Genomic DNA, 25,149 nt, shown 5'->3' with positions numbered 1-25,149 from the left:
TTCTTTTATCAAATCGAAAATACACCTAGAAATTTAATAATGTTAATGCAAGAGCAGGGTGGCCGCTGGACCAGGTAACCGGGAATTTTACGAATTTTAGGAAGAAATATTTGCCCAAGTTTGATTTCAAAAGTTTTGTAAATAAGTAAAGTATAAAAAACTAAACAATAATTGTTTTGACAAAACGATTCTAAATCCGTTCAAAATTTGAGAATTTTCAGATTGTAACTGTTTGGATTCGAAAGTCTTAATCAGAATTTAAATTATTATATCATTCATTCCAATAATTTTATTTTTAAATAAAAATTTTCATGACTCATCAATAAAATATTTTTGATTAAAAGTTTTAGGTCTTCCTTTATCTTATTTTTTATGTTAAATTGAATAAATAAATTAATATATTATTTTTATTAGTTTTGTTAGCCATTAAAAATTTCAGTGTTCATTTGAGACGAGTAAATTGAACACAAATATATGTAAAAATAAACAATTTTATACTGAATTTGTTTACATAGAAAGCTTTGAACCTGTAGAATTTCGAAGATCTTTTCAACTTTTAATGTTACAATTTGAATCGTTCTGTTTAAAAAATGTTTCATTTGTAAGTGAAATTGTTAAATTTTGACGTATAAATAGTAATTGAACACTTATTATTTGTGAAACAAATTTGAGTAATTTCAAGAGATATTTCGTAGTTTTAAAAATATTCAGAATTAATTAAAAACTTGAAATGTCTTCAAGCAATTGAAAAGAAGTGTGTTAACATTTTTGTTTAGAACTACCAAATTAATTTTAAAATTAACCGAATTTTTCCTAGAACTTTCGGAAAATCCTTCAAATTAAAAAAAAATCCTTAAAATCTCCTAGGTTCTGTTTTGATCATTTTGGAAATCTCTTAAAATTTTTCAAAATGAAAAATCATTTTCAATTTTTCTAGGAATCTTAAGAAAATGTTTTTATTCTTTTTAAGTCTTTCACAATTCTTAAAAAGTTTCTACATTTTTTGGTTGAAATCTGCAAAAATCTGCATTTTGTTTTAAATTCGGCTGTGGGTATTTGCACCAAAATTTCGGTACGAATAGCCCAATTTTTTCGGGTCAAAAGCTTCTTGTAAATGATTTGAAATCATTTCAAATTCTACATTATATTTGATAAAACTTCTAAATATCTCTTAAAATTAATCTAATTTTTTCTACAAATAATAAGTGTTCATATTGTTATTTATAAATTCAAATTTTAAGGATTTTTTTAAATTTGCAGGATTTTCTAAAAGTTGTAGGGAAAAATTCAATTCATTTAAAAATATATTTAAACCTTTCGAAAAAAATTTCAAAAATTATTTTAAATTTGGAAAAAATATAAAAGCACTTCTAGATTTCTCAATATTTTGATATAAAATTTAAATGCTTTTAAAGGATGCCTAAACTATTTCAAATGAGAATAACTTAACTTCTAATTGAAAAACTGTTAAGTTAAACAAAAATCTTTTTCATTTTTTAATTTGTCTAGCTTCAAATTACTTAAAAAAATATTATTTTAAACATTTTTAAAGTTCATTGCTTGATTCTTTAATTTAGAAGATTGAAAATGTTAACATGGATTTATATTTTTGGAATTCAATCTGAATCTTTGAACTCTATAATTTATAAAAGTTCTAAATTTTGCAGTTTATCTACATTTCATTTCCAATTTTTCAATTGATTAACACGGCCACCCTGAAAAGAAAAATGTTTCTAAATTTATTTTAAATACTTTTTAGTTGTGTTTTCAATTCAAAAAGATAAATTTTCAACCAAAAATTTGAATTTTTAATCAAATAGTTGAATTTTCAACTCGAAAGATTAATTTTCAACCGAAATCAGAATATTTAAACTGTCAGGAAAATAAATTTTTAACCCTAAAAGAAACAAAAAAAACAATGTTCAACAATAGTTTTTTTTTTTAATAAAAAGAAACTTTTTCAACCAAAAATAGAAGAATTAAATTTTCAGTTAAAACAATCAATTTAAGAAAAAAGAAATTCTTAACAAAATAATTGAATTTTATATCCAAAAGATGAATTTTCTACCAAAAAAGATATAGTTTCAATGAAATATATAAATTTTCATTTAAAAAAAGGTAAATTTACAAAGAAATAGAGTTTTCAGCAAAATCAATTAATTTTCAACTAAAAATATATTTTTTAAAGCAAGAATGGAATAATTACATCTACAGCTAAAAAAATTAGTTTTTATTTAAAAAGAAACGAATGATAAACCAAAAGTATGATTTTTCGACTAAAAAAAATTAATTTTCAACTAAATACATGAATTTCCAACCAAACAGATAAATTTTCCAGAAAAAATAAAATGATTAAATTTCGAATTAGTCAAATAAATTTTTCAACCAAAAAAAAACAACTAATTTTTAACAAAATATTTCAATTTTTAACCAAAGAAAGCAACATTTAAAAAATTTCACAAAGATTTGATCGATTTCGAAGAGTTCAGATTTTATAAAGAATTCAAAATATTTTATTAGAAGACTTTGCAACGATTTGAAAGATTTTAAGGATTGAAGAAATATTTAAAAAATTAATCTTAAAAATATTTAACAGATTTTACAGATTTGAAAACATTATTTAAAAAATTTAAATTATTTCACAAACATTTTCTAATCATTTCTAATTCGATTTCTAAAGATTTTACAAAGATTTCAACATATTTCGAATCATTCAAAAAATCTTGTAATGATTTCAAAGATTTGAAGGATTTTAGAAATATTTAAAAGATTTTGCAGATTTTAAAAAACGTAAATGAGTGCAATGATTTCCCAATCATTTCAACGATTTAAAAGATTTCAGAAATTTCAACTAATAAGAGTACTCTCCTACAAATAAATTTTCAAATAAAATAAAAATAGAATAGTTAAATTTTCAGTGAAAAAAATTAAAATCAATAAAATTTAAGTAAATTTTGAACAAAATAATATCATTTTCAACCAAGAAAACTAAATTTCTATCGAAAAAGATCAATTTTCGACAAAAAATCGAACGGTTACATTTTTAGTTAAAAAAATTAATTCTGAATAAGTAAAAACTAATTTTTAACCCAAAAGATGAATTTTGAACCAATAAGATGAATTTTCTACCAAAATAGTAGAATTTTGAACAAAGTACAATAATTTTCAACCAAAAAGATGAATCCATCCCCAAGGAGAATAAATATTCTTCTACAAAATTCAAATTTTCAATAAAATACAGAAATTTTAAACCAAATATTGAATCTTCACCTTAAAAAGATAAATTTTGAACCAAACATGTGCGAGTTGAACTTTCAGCTAAAACAATTGATTTTCAACTAAATTATTAAATTTTGACACCAAAATTCAACGAAAATGATCAATCATCAACCAAATAAATCAATTTTTAACAAAGTAGTTCCATTTCTGAGTATTTTAATTTTCTACCAAAATGATGAATTCTCTACATAAAATGTGATATTTTATATTTCAACCACAAAAAGGATTTTAATTTTATATCAAAAATAGTTTAATTCGACCAAAAAAGAGGAATTTTCAACAAAATAATTTGAATCCTCAACCAAAATAGATTAATTTTCAACTAAATAGTTGTTATTTTTAGATATAATAATAAAATTAATTTGAACTTTAGTTTATCGAAAATTCACTGACATATTCCCTGACTTTCTGGAATTGCCTGACATGTAGCAACTCTGTAATTTATAAAAAGGATTTTTTTCCACTCTAAAATGTTTTTGTATGAATTTTTAATTATAATGTTAATTATGATTTATATTTCTTTGAATAATAAATGCTTCAAATTCTCTTAAATGCTCTGTTGAAGCTTAAATAATGAACATATTCTCGAGACTATTTGTTCAACATAAATTCTTGGTCAATTAAAAACTATAGTCGAGGTGAACCTCTTTTTAACCCTACAGTTTTACCTCTACTTTTTCGTTGTATCTGGAACTAATTGAATATTCATTACAGATCGCAGGACTTCGATTCATATTTTTAATCAACCAGGAGTTAATTTCCGTGATACGACAAGAGGCAGTCAAACTGAACTTGAATCCGTGAGATTAGTTGTATTTGTAAATCGACAAAACGCTTTACTAATGTACAAAAAAAAAAAAAAAAAAAAACAATTACGAACCCTTTCGCACACGAGGGTTGAACTTCATTTTTTACTTGTCAGAATTATTTATAACTATCATTGTATTTTTAGTTGCAACGTTGTAAATTTTGATAGAAAAAAACAAGAAACGATAATTAAATAAATATTGAGAGCTCTTTTTTTCAATAACAAACCGACTATTAATTTAATCCGCGAATCCCTTTATTTACATGATTGGAGATTAGCATAAATATTCACATACATAGAATGAACCTACAAACTCGAGTCACATAGAAAACTTAAAAATTTACAATTTTATTATTAGTATTTCAAGACGCCTTTATGTATCGCAAATTAAAAATTGACTAATAATAATTATTCAATATACATAAGAAGACAGATATAAAATAAAAAGAAATTGAAAGATGTGACATTGGATGACAATCACGAAGCAGTATAAGGAGACCCCCACTCCCGGAAAACTTGGACGCGTGAATTCGGATTTAGTTAGTTTGCATCGCTCGTAGCGCCTCTTGCGGAAAAATGCGAAACCGAGAACTTTTTCAAAATTCTCTGCTTTTTCCTTGACTAATTTTTCATTTCAAATCATTAATATTAAAATTCCAGCGTTTTGATCTTGTGATACATTTAACATAGAATATTTTATAAACGGAATAAAACAGTATTTCATATACAAATGTCAAATTTATTAAATCAATTCAAATAAAAAAAATGTCTTTTCTACTATAAAAGATGGTTTTTCAACAAAATAATTAAATTTTAACGTAATAGTTGAATATTCAACCTAAAAAAATAAGGTGAAATTTATACCAAAAAAAGAGAAATTTTAAAACCAAAAAATGAATTTTCAGCAAATAAAGATTTTTCACTCAAGAAAAAAAGTTGATCAAAATGGTTCAACCTTCAAGGCAAAAGAAAAATTTTCTTTAAAAAAATTGTATTTTCAAACAAAAAATGACTTCAGAAAAAATTTAATTTTCCACGCAACTGATGCATTTTTACCCAACAAAAATGAAATTTCAAACTAACAAATGTTTTTTTTTTTCAAAAAAGGCGAATTTTTAACTAAAAAATATCAAACTTAAACAAATGGAAAAGTTACATTTTCTGTTAAAAAATTAATTGCAAAAAAATTTATTTTCCACTAAACAGTTACATTTTCAACCATACATAAGCCTTTAATCAAAAAAATAAACTTTTAACAATGTAGTTGACCTTTTACCCAAGTAGTTGAATTTTTTATTAAAAAGATTGATTTTCAACAAAATAATAAACATTTTATCCAACGAGGTGAATTTTCAACGTAAAATATTAACCTTTAACAAAAACAATGATTTCTTAATAAAGTGATAGAAGAAACTTCATTTTTTTAAAATGAAAATTGAACTTTTTGGATAAATATAATTTTTCTTTGCTTGATTATTAAGCAAAGAAGAATGATTGAATTTTCAATCCAAATAGACGAATTTTTTAACAAAAAGGGTGAATTTTTAACCAAATTGTTGGATTCTCTGCTCAATAGTTGCATTTTTATTTTTTATCAAAAAAGATTAAATTTATCTTAAAGCAGAAGAATTTTTAATCACAAAAAAGTTGAGTTTTCATCCAAAAAAGATTTTATTTGACTGCAAAATCAAAAATTAATTTTTTTTATCAAAAAATAATTTTATACGAAAAAAATTAAATTTTCAATCGAAAAAGACGAATTCTTTCAACCAAAAAGGATGGATTTTTAATTAAATAAAACCAAATTTTCATAAGTAGTTGAATTATCATCCACAAAATATTTCAGTTTTTTTTCGATACCCAAATATTATATTAAACAGAATTTTCAACCGAAAAGTTACATTTTTATTTAAAAAGATGAAATTTCTCCTGAGACAGATGAATAAAAAAAAGAAAACCCTAATCAAAAGAATTAAATTTTCATCCAAAGAAGATTCCAGTTAACTTTCTAACACCAAAATAGCAGTTGTAAACAATTTGCATCCAAAATGGATGTCTTTTTTAAAAAATATTAAATTTTCCACTAAATAATAAAATTTATAACCAAAAGGATAATCTGCAGAAGAAAGTTGTTGCGAATTTTCACAATTCTAATCTGAAAATATTTCATTTTTAAGTTTTTAACTTGTTCTAATTTTGAAATTTTAATCTTTGATTATTCAGTTTTAAGATACTTCAATTCAAAATAAGATTTTAAATGCTTGGAATTAGAAATGATGCAATTTCAACCTCCTTTCTAAAAAAATTCTCCATTAAAAAAAGATTTTAATTTGAAATTTTTCAATTTAGAACGCTCTTAATTACAAATAATACAGTTTTAATTCGTTTGAATTTTAAATGATTGAATTTTCAAATTTCTATTTGGAAAATAGTTCCTTTTTGATATTTTGAACCAGTCCTATTTTCGAAATTTTCTTATTATCTTAAACCATTGAAATTCGATATTCGTATATTGAAAATAACATTGTTTCATTCTATAAGCTTTAAATTAGAAATTATAAAATTTCAAATCTTTTCTAATAAAATTTTCAAAATTCAATCTAAAAGTGTACAATTTGGAACCCTTTCATCAATTAGAGATAATACCATTTGGAAAACTTGTATTTCAACGCTTTGCCGCAAGAGGCACTACGAACGATGCCAACTAACCAAATCCAAATCTATGCGTCCAAATTTTCCCAAGGCAGCAATCAAAATTAACTATTATTTCATAATAGTTATGCACTTTAGAGTCAGTGTCAAGTTACGAATTTAACATATACATATATACAGAGCAATGAGTAATTTCGAGCAGTGAACTTAACCCATCAGCTGCGGAATTTTGCTTTTTCTGTCTCGGATTTTCAACTTCTTTTCGATGGTTCAGCTATATTACTTTAAATAGCTTAAACTAATTAGCTCATTTGATAATTTAACAAATTTACTCAAATAACTAATAGTTTAACTAAATAATTAAAACTTGATTGATTTCGCTAATTTAAAAGAGATCAAACGCGTGGTTACCGTACGGTACCGCCAGCAGCTGATAGGTTCAAGAAAGCAAGAATATTGTTCGAATAGTTGGCCCCCTGGAATCTATACGTAACGCGTTTGTCCAATTTCTGTAAGTTCAGCCAAATTTAATTCATATTCCTTTCACACGCACGCACACACACTCACACACGCAAATATCTAGCATTAATTTCAAAATTTTTCCCAATTTTTCCAAGCAAGTGCATTAATAGCACCTCCTAGACATGAATTATATTTTAAAGTGTCAATCCGAACCCACTGATAGCTTGAATAGATGATAATCAATTATCTGCAATTAATTATCTTACAAGATTCTATTTACAATTACAGAGACATAAGTAGAGACAATGTAATTTAACTCAGTTCGAAACCTGCACCAGCCTGAATTGCATACAACAGTTTTTCACGCAACGTGTTCTCGTCGGGAAACTCGGGCAACTTCAGGAGATTCATACAGGTGCTGGAAGTTGGCAAACGATTGATGCTTCCTGCGTGCTGAATGCAGAATGGAGGGTCCAATTCCTTAAAAAAATAGAACATTTTCATTTAATTTTTGGCCTTTGTTTTCAATTAAAAACAAAAAAAACGGAATCTAACGATCAAATTTGGACAAAATACTCTTAAATGTCTTGATTAAAATTAAAATTAAACTGAAAGAAAAAGAAGGCAACCTGCGAATCTTCTTCCTTCTATTTTCTTTGTATTTTCTTTTAAGTCGCACTGAAAAAACATTGACAAAAAGGCAATAGTAACAGATTTTCAACATGTCAAAACTCGCCTTACTTTGAATTAAATGAAAAAATTTATAAGCACACATTTTGTACAAATGAATGATTTTACAAAGATTTCAAAAGATTTAAAGGAATTCAAAATATTTCGCAAGAATTCAGATTTTACAAAGGTTTCATAGAGATTTCACAAAAATTTGAAAATATTTCAAATATTTCAGAAGATTTTGCAACGATTCAAACCATTTTAAAGATTGGAGAAATCTTTGGAAGATTTTAGACATATTTAACAGACTTCACAAAGATTTGAAAACATTATTTCAAACTTTTAAATGATTTTATCAAGATTTTCTGTTCATTTAAAAAAATTTGATTTTTTTAGTAATTTCATAAAGATTTCCAAAGATTTTACAAATTTTTCAAAAATGTTACAAATATTTCGAAGATTAAAGAAGATTTCACAAAGATTTTCCAATATTTCAAGGATTTCAGAAATATTTCAAAGATTTTTGACAAATTTAAAAGAATTCAATTTTTAAAATGATTTCACAAAATTTCCCCATCATTTTAAAGATTTCAAACATTTCATAAAGATTTCCAAAGATTTTACCAAATTTTCAAAAGAATTTTTCAAATATGTCAAAAATATTTCACAGATTTCATAAAGTTAAGATTTCATAAATGTTTTACATAGATTTCACAAAGATTATGAAAATATTTCAAAAGATCTTCTATTGATTTTAAATATTTGAAGGATTTCCGAAATATTGAAAAGATTTTTGACATATTTACAAAATTTCGCAATGATTTAAAAGAATGCAAAGATTTCAAATTTTTTTATAAGATTTAAAAAGATCATAGATTTAATGCTTTCACGATGATTCACTTTAGATATTTCGGGTTTCGATTGGAACCCGAAATATCTCTTCTTATCATTTAAAAAGATGTTTTTAAAAACTAAAATGATTTCGGAAAGATTTCGCAATGATTTACAAGATTTCAGAAATATTTCAAAATTTTTTTCATGAATGTCATAAAAATTTAAAAAGATTTTACAGAGATTTTTTAAAGGATTTCAAATTTTTCATAAAATTTTGCAACGATTCAATCTATTTTAAAGATTGGAGAAATCTTTGGAAGATCTTAGACATATTTAACAGACTTCACAAAGATTTGAAAACATATTTAAAACTTTTAAATGTTTTTATCAAGATTTTCTGTTTATTTGAAAAATTTGATTTTTTTTAGTAATTTCATAAAGATTTCCAAAGATTTTACAAAATTTTCAAAAATGTTACAAATATTTCAAAGATTAAAGAAGATTTCACAAAGATTTTTTCCTAAGATTTTGCAATGATTTCACAGATTTCACAAATATTTCAAAAACTTCACAAATTTCATAAAGATCTCCAAAGATTTCACAAAGGTTTCAAAAGATTTTTTCAAAGATATCATAAAATTCAAAAAAATTTACAAAGATTTGATTAAGATTTCAAATATTTCAGAAGATTTTGCAAAGGTTTCTAAGATTTGAAATATTCTAAGGATTTCAAATATTAAAATTTTTTTTTTAATGATTTCACAAAGATTTCGCAATGACTTCAAAATATTTCAAATATTTCAGAAGACTTTCCAAATATTTCAAATATTCTAAGGAATTCAAAAATATTAAAAAGATTTCTTCAAAAATATAAATGATTTCACAAAATTTTCTCAATGATGTATAAGATTTCAGAAATATTTCAGATTTTTTCCAAAAAGTCATAAAATTTTATAAAGATTTTACAGAGATTTTATAAAGATTAAAAAATATTTCAAATATTTCAGAAGGTTTTGCAATAATTTCAAAGATTTTAAGAATTTAAGAAACATTAATAAGATTTAAGAAAGATTTGAAAACATTATTTTAAAAATTTAAATGATTTCACAAATACTTCAAAAATTTGAAAATTTTCTAAAAGATTTTACGAAGAGTTCAAAAGATTTTTCCAAAGATGTCACAAATATCTCAAAGATTCTCAAGATTGCACAGTTGTTTCAAAAGATTTAAGGGTTTCAGAAATATTAAAAAGAATTCAGAATATTTCAAGGATTTTAGAAATATTTCAAAAATTTCCCAGACTTCAGAGGTTTCAGATTCCACAAATGTCTGAAAAGATTTTTTCAAGGATTTCACAAAGGTTACAAAAGATTTTTTTCAAAAAAGTCACAAAGATTAAAAAAATTTCGCAATAATTTCAAAACATTTTAAGGGATTCAGAAATATTTATAAGATTTGCAGAAGATTTAAAGGATTTCCAGAAATATGTCTAAGATTTCACAAATGATTTCAATGATTCCACAAATATTTCATAGATTTCAAATGCTTTATATTTCACAAATAGTTTACAAACTGTTTCTGAAGATTTTGCAATGATTTCACAAATTTAAACTATTTAAAGGATTTCAGAAATATTGATAAGATTTCAATGATTTCACAAAGATTTCATAGATTTCATTAAGATTTTAAAAATTTCACGATTATTGAAGCCTTTAACAGCTGTCATCAAAAACTTCAATTTAAGTATGGAAAAATTCAGTTTTTTAGGCATCGAATTAATTAAACTTCATGAGGGTTTCTCCTATGAGTAATTTCACTAGGAAAATATAAATATTATTAAGAATATTTTTAAGAAATCATTACCCGCGAAACTTTGTTTGAGAAGCATATTGAAATTAGAACTGAACAAATAAAAAGCAAGAAAAATACTAGTTTGGTTTCAGATACTCAAAAAGAATTTAAATTAGGGGAACCACAAAACTTCACTTTCAAAATACTCTGATTTTTCCCTGAATAAATTCTCATTTCCCCTGGTCATTAATTATTTTTCTCAAGGCTGTCAGACCCTAATTTATTTGAAAAAGTGACCAACAAAAACTAAAAAAGAAAACACTGCAAAATGCATTGAAAGTTCAAGGGAACTCCGAAGAATTCAAAATAATTTACACAAATTCCAAATGAATTGCAAGAACATTTGGAAATCTCTTCCAATCTGTGAAAATCTATGAAATTATTTACTACTTGTGAATAAATTCTTTGAAATCCATTAAAGTATTATAATATCCCATGAAATTCTATAAAATTTGATGGCATTTTCTGAATTCCTGAAAAACTTATTAAAACGCTTTGAGAGCTTTTAAACTACCTTAAAATCATTGTATGCCCCGTAAATTTTTTATGGGATCTTTTAAAACATTTTAAAATTTACTAAAATATTTCAAACCCTTTGAAATCCCTTTAAATTATTAATATAAAGTAAAAATTACAAATTTCCTCAAATGTTTGAAATCCTTTGAAATCTTCTGATAGTTTTTAAAGCGTTTGAAAATGCCTGGGAATATTTTTAAATCCCTTAAAAAATTGTTAACACCCATAACTATTTCAAATCCTTTTAATCCCTTCAAATTATTGAAATGAATTAAAAATTTCTTGAAATTTATTAAAATTTCCTCAAATGTTTCAAACCCTTTTAAATCTTCTCAAAGTTCTAAAGCTCTTGGATAGACCTGGGAATATTTTTAAATCTTCTAAAATATCAATATATCTTTTGAAATCCCATTAAATTACAGAAATCAAATGAAAATTCTTTGAAATATTTAAAAATACCGAAAAATACTTAAAATCCTTTTAACCCCTTCAGATTATTTAAACAAATAAAAAATTTCTTTGAACTTTTGTAATGATTTAAATCCTTTGAAATTTTCTAAGAGTTTTTAAAGCTCTTGAACATTGCGTGAAATATTTTTAAATACCCAAAAATATTTAAAATCCTTTGAGCCCTCTTCATATTCTTGAAATAAATTTAAATTTTCTAGGCATTTTTTTTAAATTTCCTCAAATGTTTCACATGCTTTGATATCTTCTAAAAGTTGTTAAAGCTCTTGACAATGCTTGGGAATACTTTTTTTTATATTTCAAATCCTTTTGAATCCCTTCGAACAGCTTTATTGAAAGAATTTCATTCATTTAATACTTTTGTTCTTCCATACTTTGGTCCAATTTCGAAAACTATTAAATTTATGTCAGAAAAGTTAAAAATGAATTTAAAATTTCTTGAAATCTTTTAATTTTCTTCAAATGTTTCAAATTCTTTTAAATCTTCTAAAAGTTTAAAATCTCCTAAAATATTTTATATCTTTTGAATCCTATTAAATCACATAAATAAATTGAAAATTCTTTGAAATATTTTAAAATACCCAAGAATAGTTTCATCATTTTAACCCCTTCAAACTATTGAAATAAATTAAAAATTTCTGTGATTTTTTATTAATTCTGAAAGCTTTTAAAGTTCTTGAAAAAGCCTAGAAATTTATGAAAATATTACAATTCCCTTGAAATACTTTCAAATAATTGAAATTAGTTAGAAATTTCTTGGAATTTTTTTTTTTTAATTTTCTAAAATGTTTGAAATCCTTTGAAAACTTCTGAAAAATTTTAAAGCTTTTGGAAACGCCTGGAAATATTTAAAAACCTTCCTCAAATATTTTTTATCTTTTGAAATCCTATTAAATAACATAAATAAATTGAAAATTCTTTGAAATATTTTAAAATACCCCCAAGAATATTTCTAATAATTTTTTATTAATTTTTTGGGGGGATTTTTTATTAATTCTGAAAGCTTTTAAAGTTCTTGAAAAAGCCTGGGAATATATTAAAAATCCTTTGAAATCCCTTGAAACAATTGAAATAAGTTAGACATTTCTTAGACTTTTTTTTTAAATTTCCTAAAATGTTTCAAATCCTTTGAAATCTTCTTATACTTTTTGATGCTCTTGGAAATGCCTGGGAATATTTTAAAATCTCCTAAAATATTTTATACCTTTTGAAATCCTATCAAATTACAGAAATAAATTAAAAATACTTTAAAATATTTTTAAAAACTCAAAATATTTGAATCATTTTAACCGCTTCAAATTATTGAAACAAATAAAAAATTTCTGGGATTTTTTATTAATTCTGAAAACTTTTGAAGTTCTTGAAAAAGCCTGGAAATATATTAAAATATTAAAAATCCTTTGAAATATCTTCAAATAATTGAAATAAGTTAGAAATTTCTTGAATTATTTTTTTTAATTTCCTAAAATGTTTCAAATCCTTTGAAATCTTCTGAGTTTTTAAAGCTCTTGAAAATTCCGTGCAATATCTGTAAATGTCCTTTAAATCTTTGTAATTCTTTGAAAACTTCTTGAAGCTTTTAAAGCTCTTGAAAATGCACGGGAATATTTTTTAAACCTCTAAAATATTTTTAAATGCCCAAAAACAGTTGAAATCTTTTTAAATCCTTCAAATTATTGAAATGAATTAAAAATTTCTTGAAATTTTTTTTAATTTCATCAAATGATTAAAATCCTTTGAATTCTTCTGAAAGTTTTTAAAGCTCTTGGAAACAACTGGGAATATTTTTAAATCTCCTAAAATATTTGATATCCTTTGAGATCCCCTTATATTACAAAAATCAATTGAAAATTCTTTGCAATATTTTAAAATACCCAAGAATATTTATAATATTTTTAACCCCTTCAAATTATTGAAATGAATCAAAAATTGCTGGGACTTTTTATTCACTCTGAATGCTTTTAAAGTTCTTGAAAAAGCCTGGAAATATATTAAAATATTAAAAACCCTTAAAATAAATGAAATAAGTTAGAAATTTCTTGGATTTTTTTTTAATTTCCTCAAATGTTTCAAATCCTTTGAAATCTTTTGATAGTTTTTAAAGCTCTTAAAAATGCTCGGGGACATTTTTAAATATTTCAAACCCTTTTCGAATCTTCTCCTTTTAAATTTATAACTTGAATTAAATTTCTTTCCTTAACTGTTTTTGTTAATATTTGAAATTCACAACTTCTTTCTTTCCCAATTCTTTTTCTTAAATTTTAAACCGAAAAATTGAAGAGCGTATTGTCCAAAATTATTAGATTATTGTAATTAACAACTATAAAATCAGAACTACCTTAAATCCAAGCAGAGGAGGTCTGCTACAGCTCGTGACAAACTTGAGCAGCTGACTCTTCTGCTGATCACTAAACTCAACGACAACCTTCCAAAAGGCGACAATCGTCGGATGATCAGGAGTGTATCCTCCCGTGTAATTCGTATGGAGCTTCAAATCACTGACATCCACCGGAATCTGGGCCCCAGAAATCAGTACCTGGAGTTCCTTATTGTTAAACATCTGCAGCCAATCGAGCGGCACAACATTCCCGATGCCCTGCTTGAACGCATAACACTGTCCACGAATCTGTTTATTCAATTTATAATCAGCCATCATATGAATGTACTCGATTCTGTTGTGATTCGTCACCGGAATATTCGCCCCGCCAGCTTTCAACTCATCCACCCTCCTCTCACCCAATTCATCCGACAAAACCGTGAAATCCAGTCCCAAATCCGTCACATCGCCCTTGTAACTCTTCAGATAGAGGAGATTTCTGTACATAATTGGATCCAACGAGGCCAGATGATGAACATCCACGTCCGACTGGGTGCCGACAATTTTCGAGAGGAAGAACTCGGCAAAGGGAAGCTCCACCAGCAGATTCTCGTACAAGCCCTTGCCCAAAATTCGCCCAATGAAATAATAGTGCTTCGGATAGTCCTCAACCAGCAAATGAACCGTCGGATTTGGATAGAGCAAGTTGTCCTTCGTCAGTCGGAAGAATCCACGATTAGGGTCAAAGCTCGTTCTCAACAACTCGGTGAGAAATTCGCGAAAAAGTCCTCCACCGTCAACCCCGGCTTCTTCCAAGCCGGCAGTGTTCACCAACTGAACACGCATCTTCAGTCTCATCTCCGGCTCATTCTCCGGCGACAGTTTGTCGAACGCGTCCTCGTAAAGATAATTCCTCCGTACGGAAATCTGGATCGAGGGTCCCTGCATGAAATGAGTCAACTCACCCTGCTGATCGAGCTTGTCGCGATAAATCAGCGACTGGAGAACGATCACCCTGTCGCTGAATGGCACGACAAACGGAATTTCACGAAGCAGAGTCAGTGTTCGCACCTCCTTTGTCGACATCGGCGGTCCTTCCTCCACATCCTCTCGTGTGAACACTCTCAATCCCTGAAAAGGTACATAACTCCTGAGTCTTCGACGTCTGAGTGTAAAATCCTGTGGTTTGTCAATTGGAATGACAATATTGGACGCGATCCAGTGTCCGTCCGGACAGAATTGCCGCCGCAAATCGCGAGTGTGCAACTGACGAATCAGTCCCACAGTGACCTTGAACAAGTGCGTCCACACGTGTGTGTTCTGCTCGCTCGGCGAACTCGGCGAGAGACCCAAAACGACACTTTTGTAGTCGTCTCGCACGGATGGACGAGTGTCGGGAAACGCGAGTTCCACTAGACCTAAGCAAATGCCTTTCAGATGATTGGACAAGGGAACTAGGTCGGAAGTGGTGAAAGGCATTGCCTGCTGACCATGATTATTCGACATTGTCTCCGAACCATCAACGAAGAACTCGGTGTCGTGCAGAGTGGCGATCAGAAGACTGAAGAGTGAACAAAATACGGCTAAGAGGGGAATGATTTTTTTGGCGTCGTCGGGTGAGAGGGCGATGCCTCTTGAGAGAATGTGGAGCAAGGGGGTTGATCCTCCGAAGGGAGAGATCTGATTTAACGAGAGGAGGGTGTTCCAAAGTTCTCGGAGGAAGACCGGCTTGAATGCGAGCATGTAGAGAAGTTTGTACTTGTGAATGGCGAGCTTGTGGGTGATGAGAAGGTTGTGACATAGTTGGCACAATGGTTGCATCACGCCCGGGTCATTGCAATTTTCGACTGCTCCTAAAATTGCTTGCACTCGTTGCTCATCGTTCAGAATGTTCACGCACTTTTGCTGGGTTTCAGCTTCGCTGTTGTCGAGAATCATCGATTCAGTGTCGCTGTCGGATTCATCAGTCTCTAGGGTTTGGGACGAGGGCGGCGGGTTGATTGTTGAAGACATGGAAGCGAGAACTTCGAGGTAGCTTATTAGAAATTCGTTTGTCTTTCCAGGAGCTGAAACAATATTATTTGTTCTTTTATTAAACAGGGGACGGGGGGGGGGCAAAACATAATTATCAAAATTTCCTGACTTGTTAATGACCAATTTTTCATTTTCCCTGACCATTAATATTTCGAGACGAAAATTATCATCTTTTAAGTTTTCTAATACAGAATCATTTATAAATATAAAAGACACATTTTTAATTCAGACATTTTTGAGTCACTATTCTTAGGGCTGAAACAGGCTCATTTACTTTTACTAGGTGAAAAACTGATCTACATAAATATAAAAAGGTGAACAAAAGTTACTAATTACTAATAACAAAAAAAAACGAGTGACTAATGTGTAATTGCGTACTGAGAAATTGAAAATAATTCGATTCATAAGACTTCAGAATAGAAGAGGCGAAGCCTTTTTTCTAGAGGGAGGGGGGCACATACTCATAATATTGAATAGTACAATTTGAATCTAATGTAATAAAATTATACTATGTAAAAAATATACATAAATAATAAATAAAGGTATAAAATTCATATTGCCAAATATTTCACAGGTTTCGCAAAATTTTCGGATAGATTTAAAAGATTTGACAAAGATTTCATAAGATTTCATAAATTATCTAAACCAACGTTTTGGAACAAGACTGCAAGTTGTTTCTCCTTTTTCTTCAACCGAAAAAAGAAAACCTTATTAAATTTTTATATTTCACAAAGATTGCAAAGATTTCGGATAAACTTAAAATATTGCACGAAGATTTGATTTCACAAAAATTTCGAAACTTTTCCAAGATTTGTATGGGATTCACAAAGATTTTAGACAGATTTCAAAGATTATACAAACAATTATATTATTTTCCAAAAATTTCATATAGATTTCAAAGATTGAACAAAGATTTCAATGATTTCTTAATGGTTTCACAAAAATTTCAAATATTTCGCGATGATTTTTATACAATTCACAAAGATTTCAATTATTAATTTTTTTTTTGCGTAGAAAATTCAAATATTTGGTTAAAAAATTTTGTTTCTTCTTTTTTGGTTAAAGATTCATCATTTTATCTCAAAATTAATTTCTTTAAACTGAAAATTTAACTATTCCATTTTTTGTGGGGAATTTACCAGTTTTAGGTACAAATTCAACTATTTTACTAAAAGTTCATCGTTTCTGGTAGAAAAGTAATTCCTTTGGTTAAAAATTGAAAATTTTTGTTAAAGATTCTTTTTTTGTTTTAAAATTTTCTTTCTGAAAATTTAATTATCCTATTTCTGATTAAAAATATATCTTTTTAAGTTAAAAATGTATTTATTTTGTTGAAAATTGTCCTTTGTGAGAGGAAATTAGTCATTTAGGTTGAAAAAAGAACTATTTGGTAAATAAAATTTGTCCAAATTTCCAGATTGATCATTTCAGTTAAAAATTAACTTCTTTGAACTGAAAATTTCACTATTCCATTTTTTGTGGTATTAATAAAAAAATAATCTCATCAGTTAAAAATTCATCTTCATGGTAAAAAAATCTTTTTTTTCTGTTTATTTGAAAATTCATTTATTTTATTGTAAATTAGCCTTTAAGTAGAAAATAAATCTTTGGGCTGAAAAAATAACTATTTGATTTAAAAAAATTGTTTAGATTGCAATATTCATCATTTCAGGTAAAAATTAATTTCGTTAAACGAACAATTTAACTATTACATTTTTTGGGGGAAATTTATCAGTCGTCATTTTTCCTTGAAAATTCAACTATTTTGAAGAAAATTTACTTTTTATTTAAAAATCATACTTTGGTGTTGAAAAATCACCTGAAATCTTTTTTCGTTGATAATTCAACTATTTGTTTTTAAATTTTCTTTTCTTTGATTTTAAAAATGGATCTATTTTAGTTGAAATTTATTCTTTTTTAGAAACAAATACAACTGTTTGGTTAAAAAATCGTGTCTTTTTATGAAAATTCAACTATTTTTGAGAAAATTTACTTTTTGTCTGATAATCATATTTTGGTGTTGAAAATCAACTGTAATATTTTTGCGTGAAAATTCAACAATTTTTTTGGAAATTTTTATTTTTTCTATTTTAACAATGCATCTATTTTAGTATAAGTTGTATCGTTCTCAGATATAAATGCCACAATTTTTGGTGGAAAAATCCATCTGTTTTGTTAAAAATTTAACTATTTAGTGGGAAATTTACTTGGTTAAAATTCATATTTTAATAAATGAATAAAATTTGAAAATTTTATATCTTTATGTTTAAAATATTGTTTTATTACGTTAATAACACCGGCACACAAAAAAAGGACTACACCAGCATATCTATATGTTTTTAGGGTCGCTGAATCCGAATCAGGAGTCCAAATAACTCAAATAGCAAGCATTTTTTCGAAAAACGCAAAAATATACGTAAAAATGACGAAAATAGCGATTTTCGCTGTATTTTTTGGGGTGAAAATGGAATTTTTTTATGTCTAGTGCACTTAATTGCCATACTTTTTTTTATACTTAGTGGCCAACTGGGTTATTTCGACCCCGAATTTGGATCCAGTGACCCCCAAAACATATAAATACATATAAAAGACCACCGAGCATGCATTTTTTTTGCAAACATATACACGAAAAATTGCTGTTTTCGTCGATTTTACGTCTATTTTTTGCACTTTTCGAAATAATATGTGCCAACTGGGTTATTTGGACACCGAATTCGGATCAAGCAACCCCAAAAACATATAGATATCCTGGTGTAGTCCGCCGGACAGACCACTTTGTTGTGTACCGGTGTAATAGATCCAATGTTAACACTATTAATACAAGGTTAAAAAGTTGGTATTTAAATGTTAATGGCCAGGGAAAATGAAAATTTGGCCAAAGAAAAATAAGGGAATTTTGAAACAGCGTGGCCGTTTTAATGGAAGAAAAAAATTCCCGGTCATTCGAAATTTAAAAAATCGAACTCTATTCTAAACATTTTTCCATTTAAAGCAATAAACAATGAACAACAAATTATATTTGCACGTATGAAATGGAAGGTTCTGACACTTTTCAATTGAATTTTTTTTTAATGAAATAAAGAGAAACTGCAAAATTTAGAACTTTTATAAATTATAGAGTTAAAAGATTCAGATTAAATTCCAAAAATATAAATCCACGTTAACATTTTCAATACTCTAAATGAAAGAATCAAGCAATGGACTTTAAAATTTTTCAAAATTATATTTTTTAAAGTAATTTTAAGTTGACAAATTGAAAATTAAAATTTTTTTTTTTTAATTAGAAGTTCAATTATTTTTATTTTAAATAGTTTAAGCATCCTTCAAAAACTTCAAAACTTTATTTTAAAAAATTGAGAAATCTAGAAGTGGTTTTATATTTTTCCAAATTTAAAATCATTGTTGAAATTTTTTCGAAACGTTTAAATATATTTTTTAATTAATTAAATTTTCCTTGAAACTTTTAGAAAATCCTGAGAATTAAAAAAAAGTAATTAAAATTTGAATTTATAAATAACAATATGAAAACTTATTATTTGTAGAAAAAATTATAGTAATCTTAAGAGATATTTAGAAGTTTAGAAGATCACTCGAAAAAAAATTGAGCTATTCGTACCGAAATTTTGATACAAATATCTACAGCCAAATTTAAAACAAAATACACATTTTTGCAGATTTCAACCAAAAAATTTAGAAACTTTTTAAGAATTGTGAAAGGCTTGAAAAGAATAAAAACATTCTCTTAAGACTCCTGGGAAAAGTGAAAATAGTTTTTCACTTTGGAATATTATTTTAAAAGAATATTCAAAAATATTTTAAAAGATTTGCAAAATTGTTAAAAACGAATCTGGAAGATTTCAAGTAAATTTTTTTAAATTTGCAGGATTTTCCAAAAGATGTAGAAAAATTCGGTTAGTTTTAAAATTGACTTCAAAATTACGAAAAATATCTCTTGAAATTACTCAAATTTTGTTTACAAATAATAATTGTTCAGTTTCTAGTTATACGTCAAAATGTAACAATTTCACTTACAAATTAAACATTTTTTAAACAGAGCGATTCCAATTGTAACGTTAAAACTTTAAAAGCTCTTCGAAATTCTACAGGTTCAAAGCTTTCTATGTAAAAAAATTCAGTTTCAAATTGTTTACTTTAACATATATTTGTGTCCAATTTACTCGTCTTAAACGAACACTGAAATTTGTAATGGCTAAAAAAACTAATAAAAATAATATATTAATAAATTTATTTATTCTATTTAATATAAAAAATAATATAAAGCAAGACCCAAAACTTTGAATTAAAATATATTTTATTGATAAATCATTAAAATTGTTATTTAAAAATAAAATTATCTGAATAAATGATATATTAATCTCAATTCGTATTAAGACTTTCGAATTCAAACAGTTACAATCTGAAGATTCTCAAATTTTTAACAGATTTAGAATCGTTTTGTCAAATCAATTATTGTTCAGTTTTTTATACTTTAATTATTTACAAAACTTTTGAAAACAAACTTGCCTGTGAAAATTAAAATTTCACTCTGCAAAGCATATATTATCTTAAATACAAAAAATGTATTAGTTTCAAGTCTAATATCTTATTATTTCTTGAAACCATACATTAAACTTTTTTGTTTAAAATTCATCTTCCTTTAAAGAAGTTAATTTTTAAATAAATGAATAAAATTTGAAATTTTGAAATTTGTATTTGAAATATTGTACTAATCTGTTTATAATATGTCCAATGCTACAAATATTAATACAAGATTAAAATGAGGGAATTTTGAAAATTAAATTTCTACCCTGCAAAAGTATGTTCTCGTATTATGTTAAATACACCAAATTTTCATTAGTTTCAAGTCTCATATCTTTATTATTTCTTGAAACCATAAATTACGTACATCAATGAGAAGAATTCCAAGTTTAAACTTACCAAATCCAGAAGGTTCTAGCGAGAGGATAGAGTAAAGCAAATTCAAGGATGGTGGAATGTTAAGAAGCTGGATGCAAGTGATGAGTTTGTCGAAAGGAAACTCCTTGGATTCCATCAGCCCAGGAAACACGAATCCGGTGACTGGCTCGGTGATTTTTTGCGAGAGAATACTCACGCAAAGTTCCCTCATCGCGACAAAAGCAAACTCGTTGAGATGACTCGAGTGGTAGACAATGCTGAGAGGTCGCTGTATCATGTCGAAGATCCACTTGGCCATGGGAGTCGGAGGAACCGCCGAAGGTATATCAATCGGTGGGATTTTCGAGTCGACCAGCTTCTTCATTTGCTCGTAGTAATTATTCTTCAACAGATAGGCAAAAATGGCTTCCAAATGCTGCCGAGTGCTTTCGTCATTTTCGACAAGGGTGAAGATTTCTAAGACTCTGAGAGGCATAGCTATCGATTGTCCTCTATCGGGAGATATACTATCCACTATAAATTCCACGCAAAGCTTCAAGACCCACCTGAAAAATCATATTAGAAACTACAGTCATACTCGTAAGTCTGACCTTGCGATAAGAAGGATCAGGGTGTCTAGCCATTCTTAAGAACAAACTTCAAGGTCTTTTACAGGTTTTCCAGGTCCAGAAATCAAAATTTTCCAGGTCTCCTTTTTTACATCAAATAATGAAATAAACGTTTGTCATAGATGTAAAAAATGAGCCATTTCATTTTTTATTGGCCAAACATTTTTAAAGAAAGCCGAATCGTAAATACAAATTTTTTTAATTTTTTGCGAACATGAGTCGTCTTTTTGAAACCTTTAAGAATATTTATAAATCTTTGTAATGTCTTTGAAATTATTAAAATCTTTGTGAAATCTTTTTAAATCTTTGTCAAGTATTACAAACCTTAGTGAAAGCTTGAAATTTCGGTGAAATCTGTGAGAAATCTAAGTCTTTTGTATTCGTTTGAAATCACTGGAATATTTGAAATCTTTTAAAATCTTATAAAAAATGTTTATATTGTTTAAAATATTTGAAATGTTTAAAAAAATTTTCTCTTCGTTTGAAATTATTGAAACCTTTTCAAATTTTATCAAATTTGTTGAAACCTTTTGAAATCGTTAAAAATCTTTTGACATCTCCTAAACAATTTTGAAGTTATGTAAAATCTTTCAAATGTTTTGAATTGTTTAAAGTCGTTTGAAAGTTTTAAAATCTTTGTGCAATGTTCGAAATCTTCGCGAAATGTTTGAAATCTTTATCAATTGGTTGAAATTATTTAAATTATTACAAATCTTAGTGAAATCTTTTTATATCTCCTAAAAAAATTTGAAATTGTTTAAAATCTTTTAAATGTTTTGAAATCTTAGAAATGTGGTTTAATATACCCTTTTTAAAATCGTTAAGCTCTTTTGTAAGTTTTAAAATCTTTGTGCAATGTTCGAAATCTTTGCGAAATGTTTCAAATCTTTATGAAATGTTCGAAATCTTTGGGAAATTTTTTTAAAAACTTTTTAATTTAATGTACACGCTTTTTTGAATGTTTGAAATCTTTGAAATCTTTGTGAAATATTTTGAAATGTTTATAAAATCTTTCTTCAATCTTTGTTTGAAAAATATTTTCTATTCGTTGAAGTCATTGAATTATTTGAAATCTTCTAAAATGTTTTAAAACCTCTAACAATCGTTTCAAATTTTTGAAATCTGGTGTACTGTACCCTTTTTCAAATCTTTGAAATCCTTTGAATATTTAAAGTTTTTAAATGTTTGTGAAATTGCTGTGAAATATTTATTGAAATCTGGCTGGCGCGCCTTTTCTAAATCGTTAACATCCGTGAAATTTTTATGAAATGTTAAAGATATTTAAAATATTTTGAAATTATTTATTCTGTAATAAATAAAAGATCAATTATATCTTGAATACAACAATTTTCTAAAACATTTAAATTACTCTTCGCATTTCGATAAAATTACTGTTTTAAAAGAGAAAAAAAAGAATAATTAAAATTCAAGGTTTTCGTGAAAAAATCAAGGAGATTTCCAGGTTTTCAAGGTCACTAGACACCCTGGGGATCACAGCGTTTCAAAAGTTACATTTTCGATCATAAAAGGGGACTAAATTTGTTATTAAAAACTTTTTACATTGTCAGGATATTTATCCTAAATTCTAGAATAAATTCCACAACAATTAAGGTATTTTAAGTTTTTTTCCCAGGTAAAATTTTTCCTGCTATACATGTATACAGTTTCGTAATTAATTAATCATTTCTTGAATAACTCTGCCCCTAAAGTCCACGAATTTGAATAATGATTAAAACAAAATTTTATTTTATCTTCTTCTGCATGAAATTCAATGCATCTTTAATTGCTATATTAAATTCAGTTTAAATTGCTTCAAATCCCTAACTTTTTAATGAAAAATATTGCATTTTCAACTAAAGCGATGAATTTTCAACTACAATTAAGAATCTTCAAGCAAGAAGATTAATTTTCTACAAAATAGTTCAATTTTATTGTCAAACGAATAGTTAAATTTTGAACTAAATAATATCAGTTTTCAAACAAAAATGGAATAATTAAATTTTCAATTATAAAAATTAATTCTCAACGACAAAAACAAGACATTTTCAACCAAATAGTTTTATTTTCAACCAAAAATATGAATTCAAACCAGAAGATTAATTTTCCAAAATTAAGTTTCTACCAAAAAATACGATTTTTCAACAAAAACAAATAAGTTTTCAACTAAAAAAAGACAACCAAAAGTGGAATAGTTCAATTTTTAGTTACAAAAAATAATTTTCAACCAAACACATAAATATTTTACTGAAATACTTACATATTCATCAAGAAATATGAATTTTGGAAGAAGAGAATTGATATTCTACCACAAAGACAATTTTTCAAATAAAAAAAAGGAAAAGAATTTTCAACGAAATAATACAATTTTCAAACAAATAGTTGAGTTCTCAACTAAACAAGATCAGTTTAAAACCAAAAATGGAATAATTAAATTTTCAGTTATAAAAAAATTAATTTTAAAAAATGTGCAACCAAAGCGATAAACTTTTACCTAAAATAAATAAAGGTAAAACCAGAAGATTCATTTGATAAAAAAAAGATTTTTGAACAAAATATATGAATTTTCAAAGAAAAGTTTAATTTTTAATTAAAAAATACCAATTTTGAATGAAAAATGGAATAGTTATACATTTTCAGTTTAAAAAGAATTAATGTTCCACTAATTTTCAAATAAAATGAAGACAATTTTAAACAAAATATATGAATTCTTAACCGAATAGTTGAATTTTCAACTAAAAAGATCAATTTTCAACCAAATAGTCGAATTTTTAACTAAATAAGACCAGTTTTCAACAAAAGATATAATAATTAAATTTTCATACAAAAGATTTAATTTTCCACAAAAAATAAATAAATTATAAACTAAAGTGTTTAATTTTCAAATAAAATGATGAATATTCAACTGAAATAGATGAATTGTAAACCAGAGATGAATTTTCAACAAGAGTTCAATTTTTAACATATTTGTCTTATTTTCAACCAAAAAAAAAATTTCAAACCAGAAAATTAACTTTCAAACATTAAAATTAATTTTCTACTAGGAAAGATGATTTTTCAACAAAAATTAATTTTCAACGAAATCGTTAAATTTCCTCATAAAACAGATTAATTTTTAACCAAAACACGATTTATAAACAAAATACTTTAATTTTCAATGAATAAGATGAATTTTTAACTAAAAATATCAATTTGTAAACGAAAGTGAAACAGTTATACATTTTCAGTTTAACCCTTAAACGGCCAAAACGCCACTACCGGTACACTGCTTTTCAACGGCCAATAACTAAAACTATTCGACACTAGAAAAAAATTGAGACACATATATTTTTATTGCTTAACATCTCCTCTTTCGTTTTAGTAATTTCAAAATAGCATCTTAATGGCAAAATTTTTGTGAAAAAATTGATGAATTTTTTTGCAATAAACGATGCGCTTTTCGGAAAAATCATCAAGAATAAAAAGTTCTTGTAATCAGCCAAGGAATACGCCTGAATTTTTTCAAAGCGTTTTGAGCAAAATTTTGGATTTTGCATGTGAACAACTTTTGCAAAATTCAAAATTTTGCTCAAAACGCTCCGGAAAAATTCAGGCGTATTCCTCAGCTGATTACAAAAATTTTTTATTCGTTCCAATTGGAACCAAATCACGTTTTTTCATGGAGTAACGAAGAAAAAGTTTGCCCTGAAAATCTAGATGATCAAGTTTTTCTGTCTGATAATGTACGGAAAAAA

The 25,149-nt window shown here is 26.5% G+C and overlaps 2 protein-coding genes across 2 annotated transcripts in view; one reads left to right on the top strand and one right to left on the bottom strand.

Annotated features, from left to right (window-relative positions):
- Nucleotides 1–4,148, top strand: part of LOC117167992 (microspherule protein 1) — a 29,980-nt gene extending 25,832 nt beyond the window's left edge. The window contains exon 6 of the mRNA XM_033353295.1: nucleotides 3,994–4,148. Within this exon, the coding sequence (XP_033209186.1) occupies nucleotides 3,994–4,083 (90 nt within the window). The 3' untranslated portion in view covers nucleotides 4,084–4,148. The remainder of the gene's footprint in view (nucleotides 1–3,993) is intronic.
- A 2,374-nt stretch (nucleotides 4,149–6,522) lies between these two features.
- Nucleotides 6,523–25,149, bottom strand: part of LOC117167511 (ubiquitin-protein ligase E3C) — a 21,367-nt gene continuing 2,740 nt past the window's right edge. The window contains exons 2-4 of the mRNA XM_033352510.1: nucleotides 20,832–21,355; nucleotides 13,881–15,925; nucleotides 6,523–7,681 (exon numbers count right to left, since the gene is read on the bottom strand). Of these exons, the coding sequence (XP_033208401.1) occupies nucleotides 7,514–7,681; nucleotides 13,881–15,925; nucleotides 20,832–21,355 (2,737 nt within the window). The 3' untranslated portion in view covers nucleotides 6,523–7,513. The remainder of the gene's footprint in view (nucleotides 7,682–13,880; nucleotides 15,926–20,831; nucleotides 21,356–25,149) is intronic.

This window comes from Belonocnema kinseyi, chromosome 2 (assembly GCF_010883055.1).
Source record: "Belonocnema kinseyi isolate 2016_QV_RU_SX_M_011 chromosome 2, B_treatae_v1, whole genome shotgun sequence".
In the NCBI taxonomy this organism is placed as follows: Eukaryota; Metazoa; Arthropoda; class Insecta; order Hymenoptera; family Cynipidae; genus Belonocnema; species Belonocnema kinseyi.
Note: the sequence above shows the minus strand (reverse complement) of the source record. Positions and strands in the feature narration are given on the sequence as shown.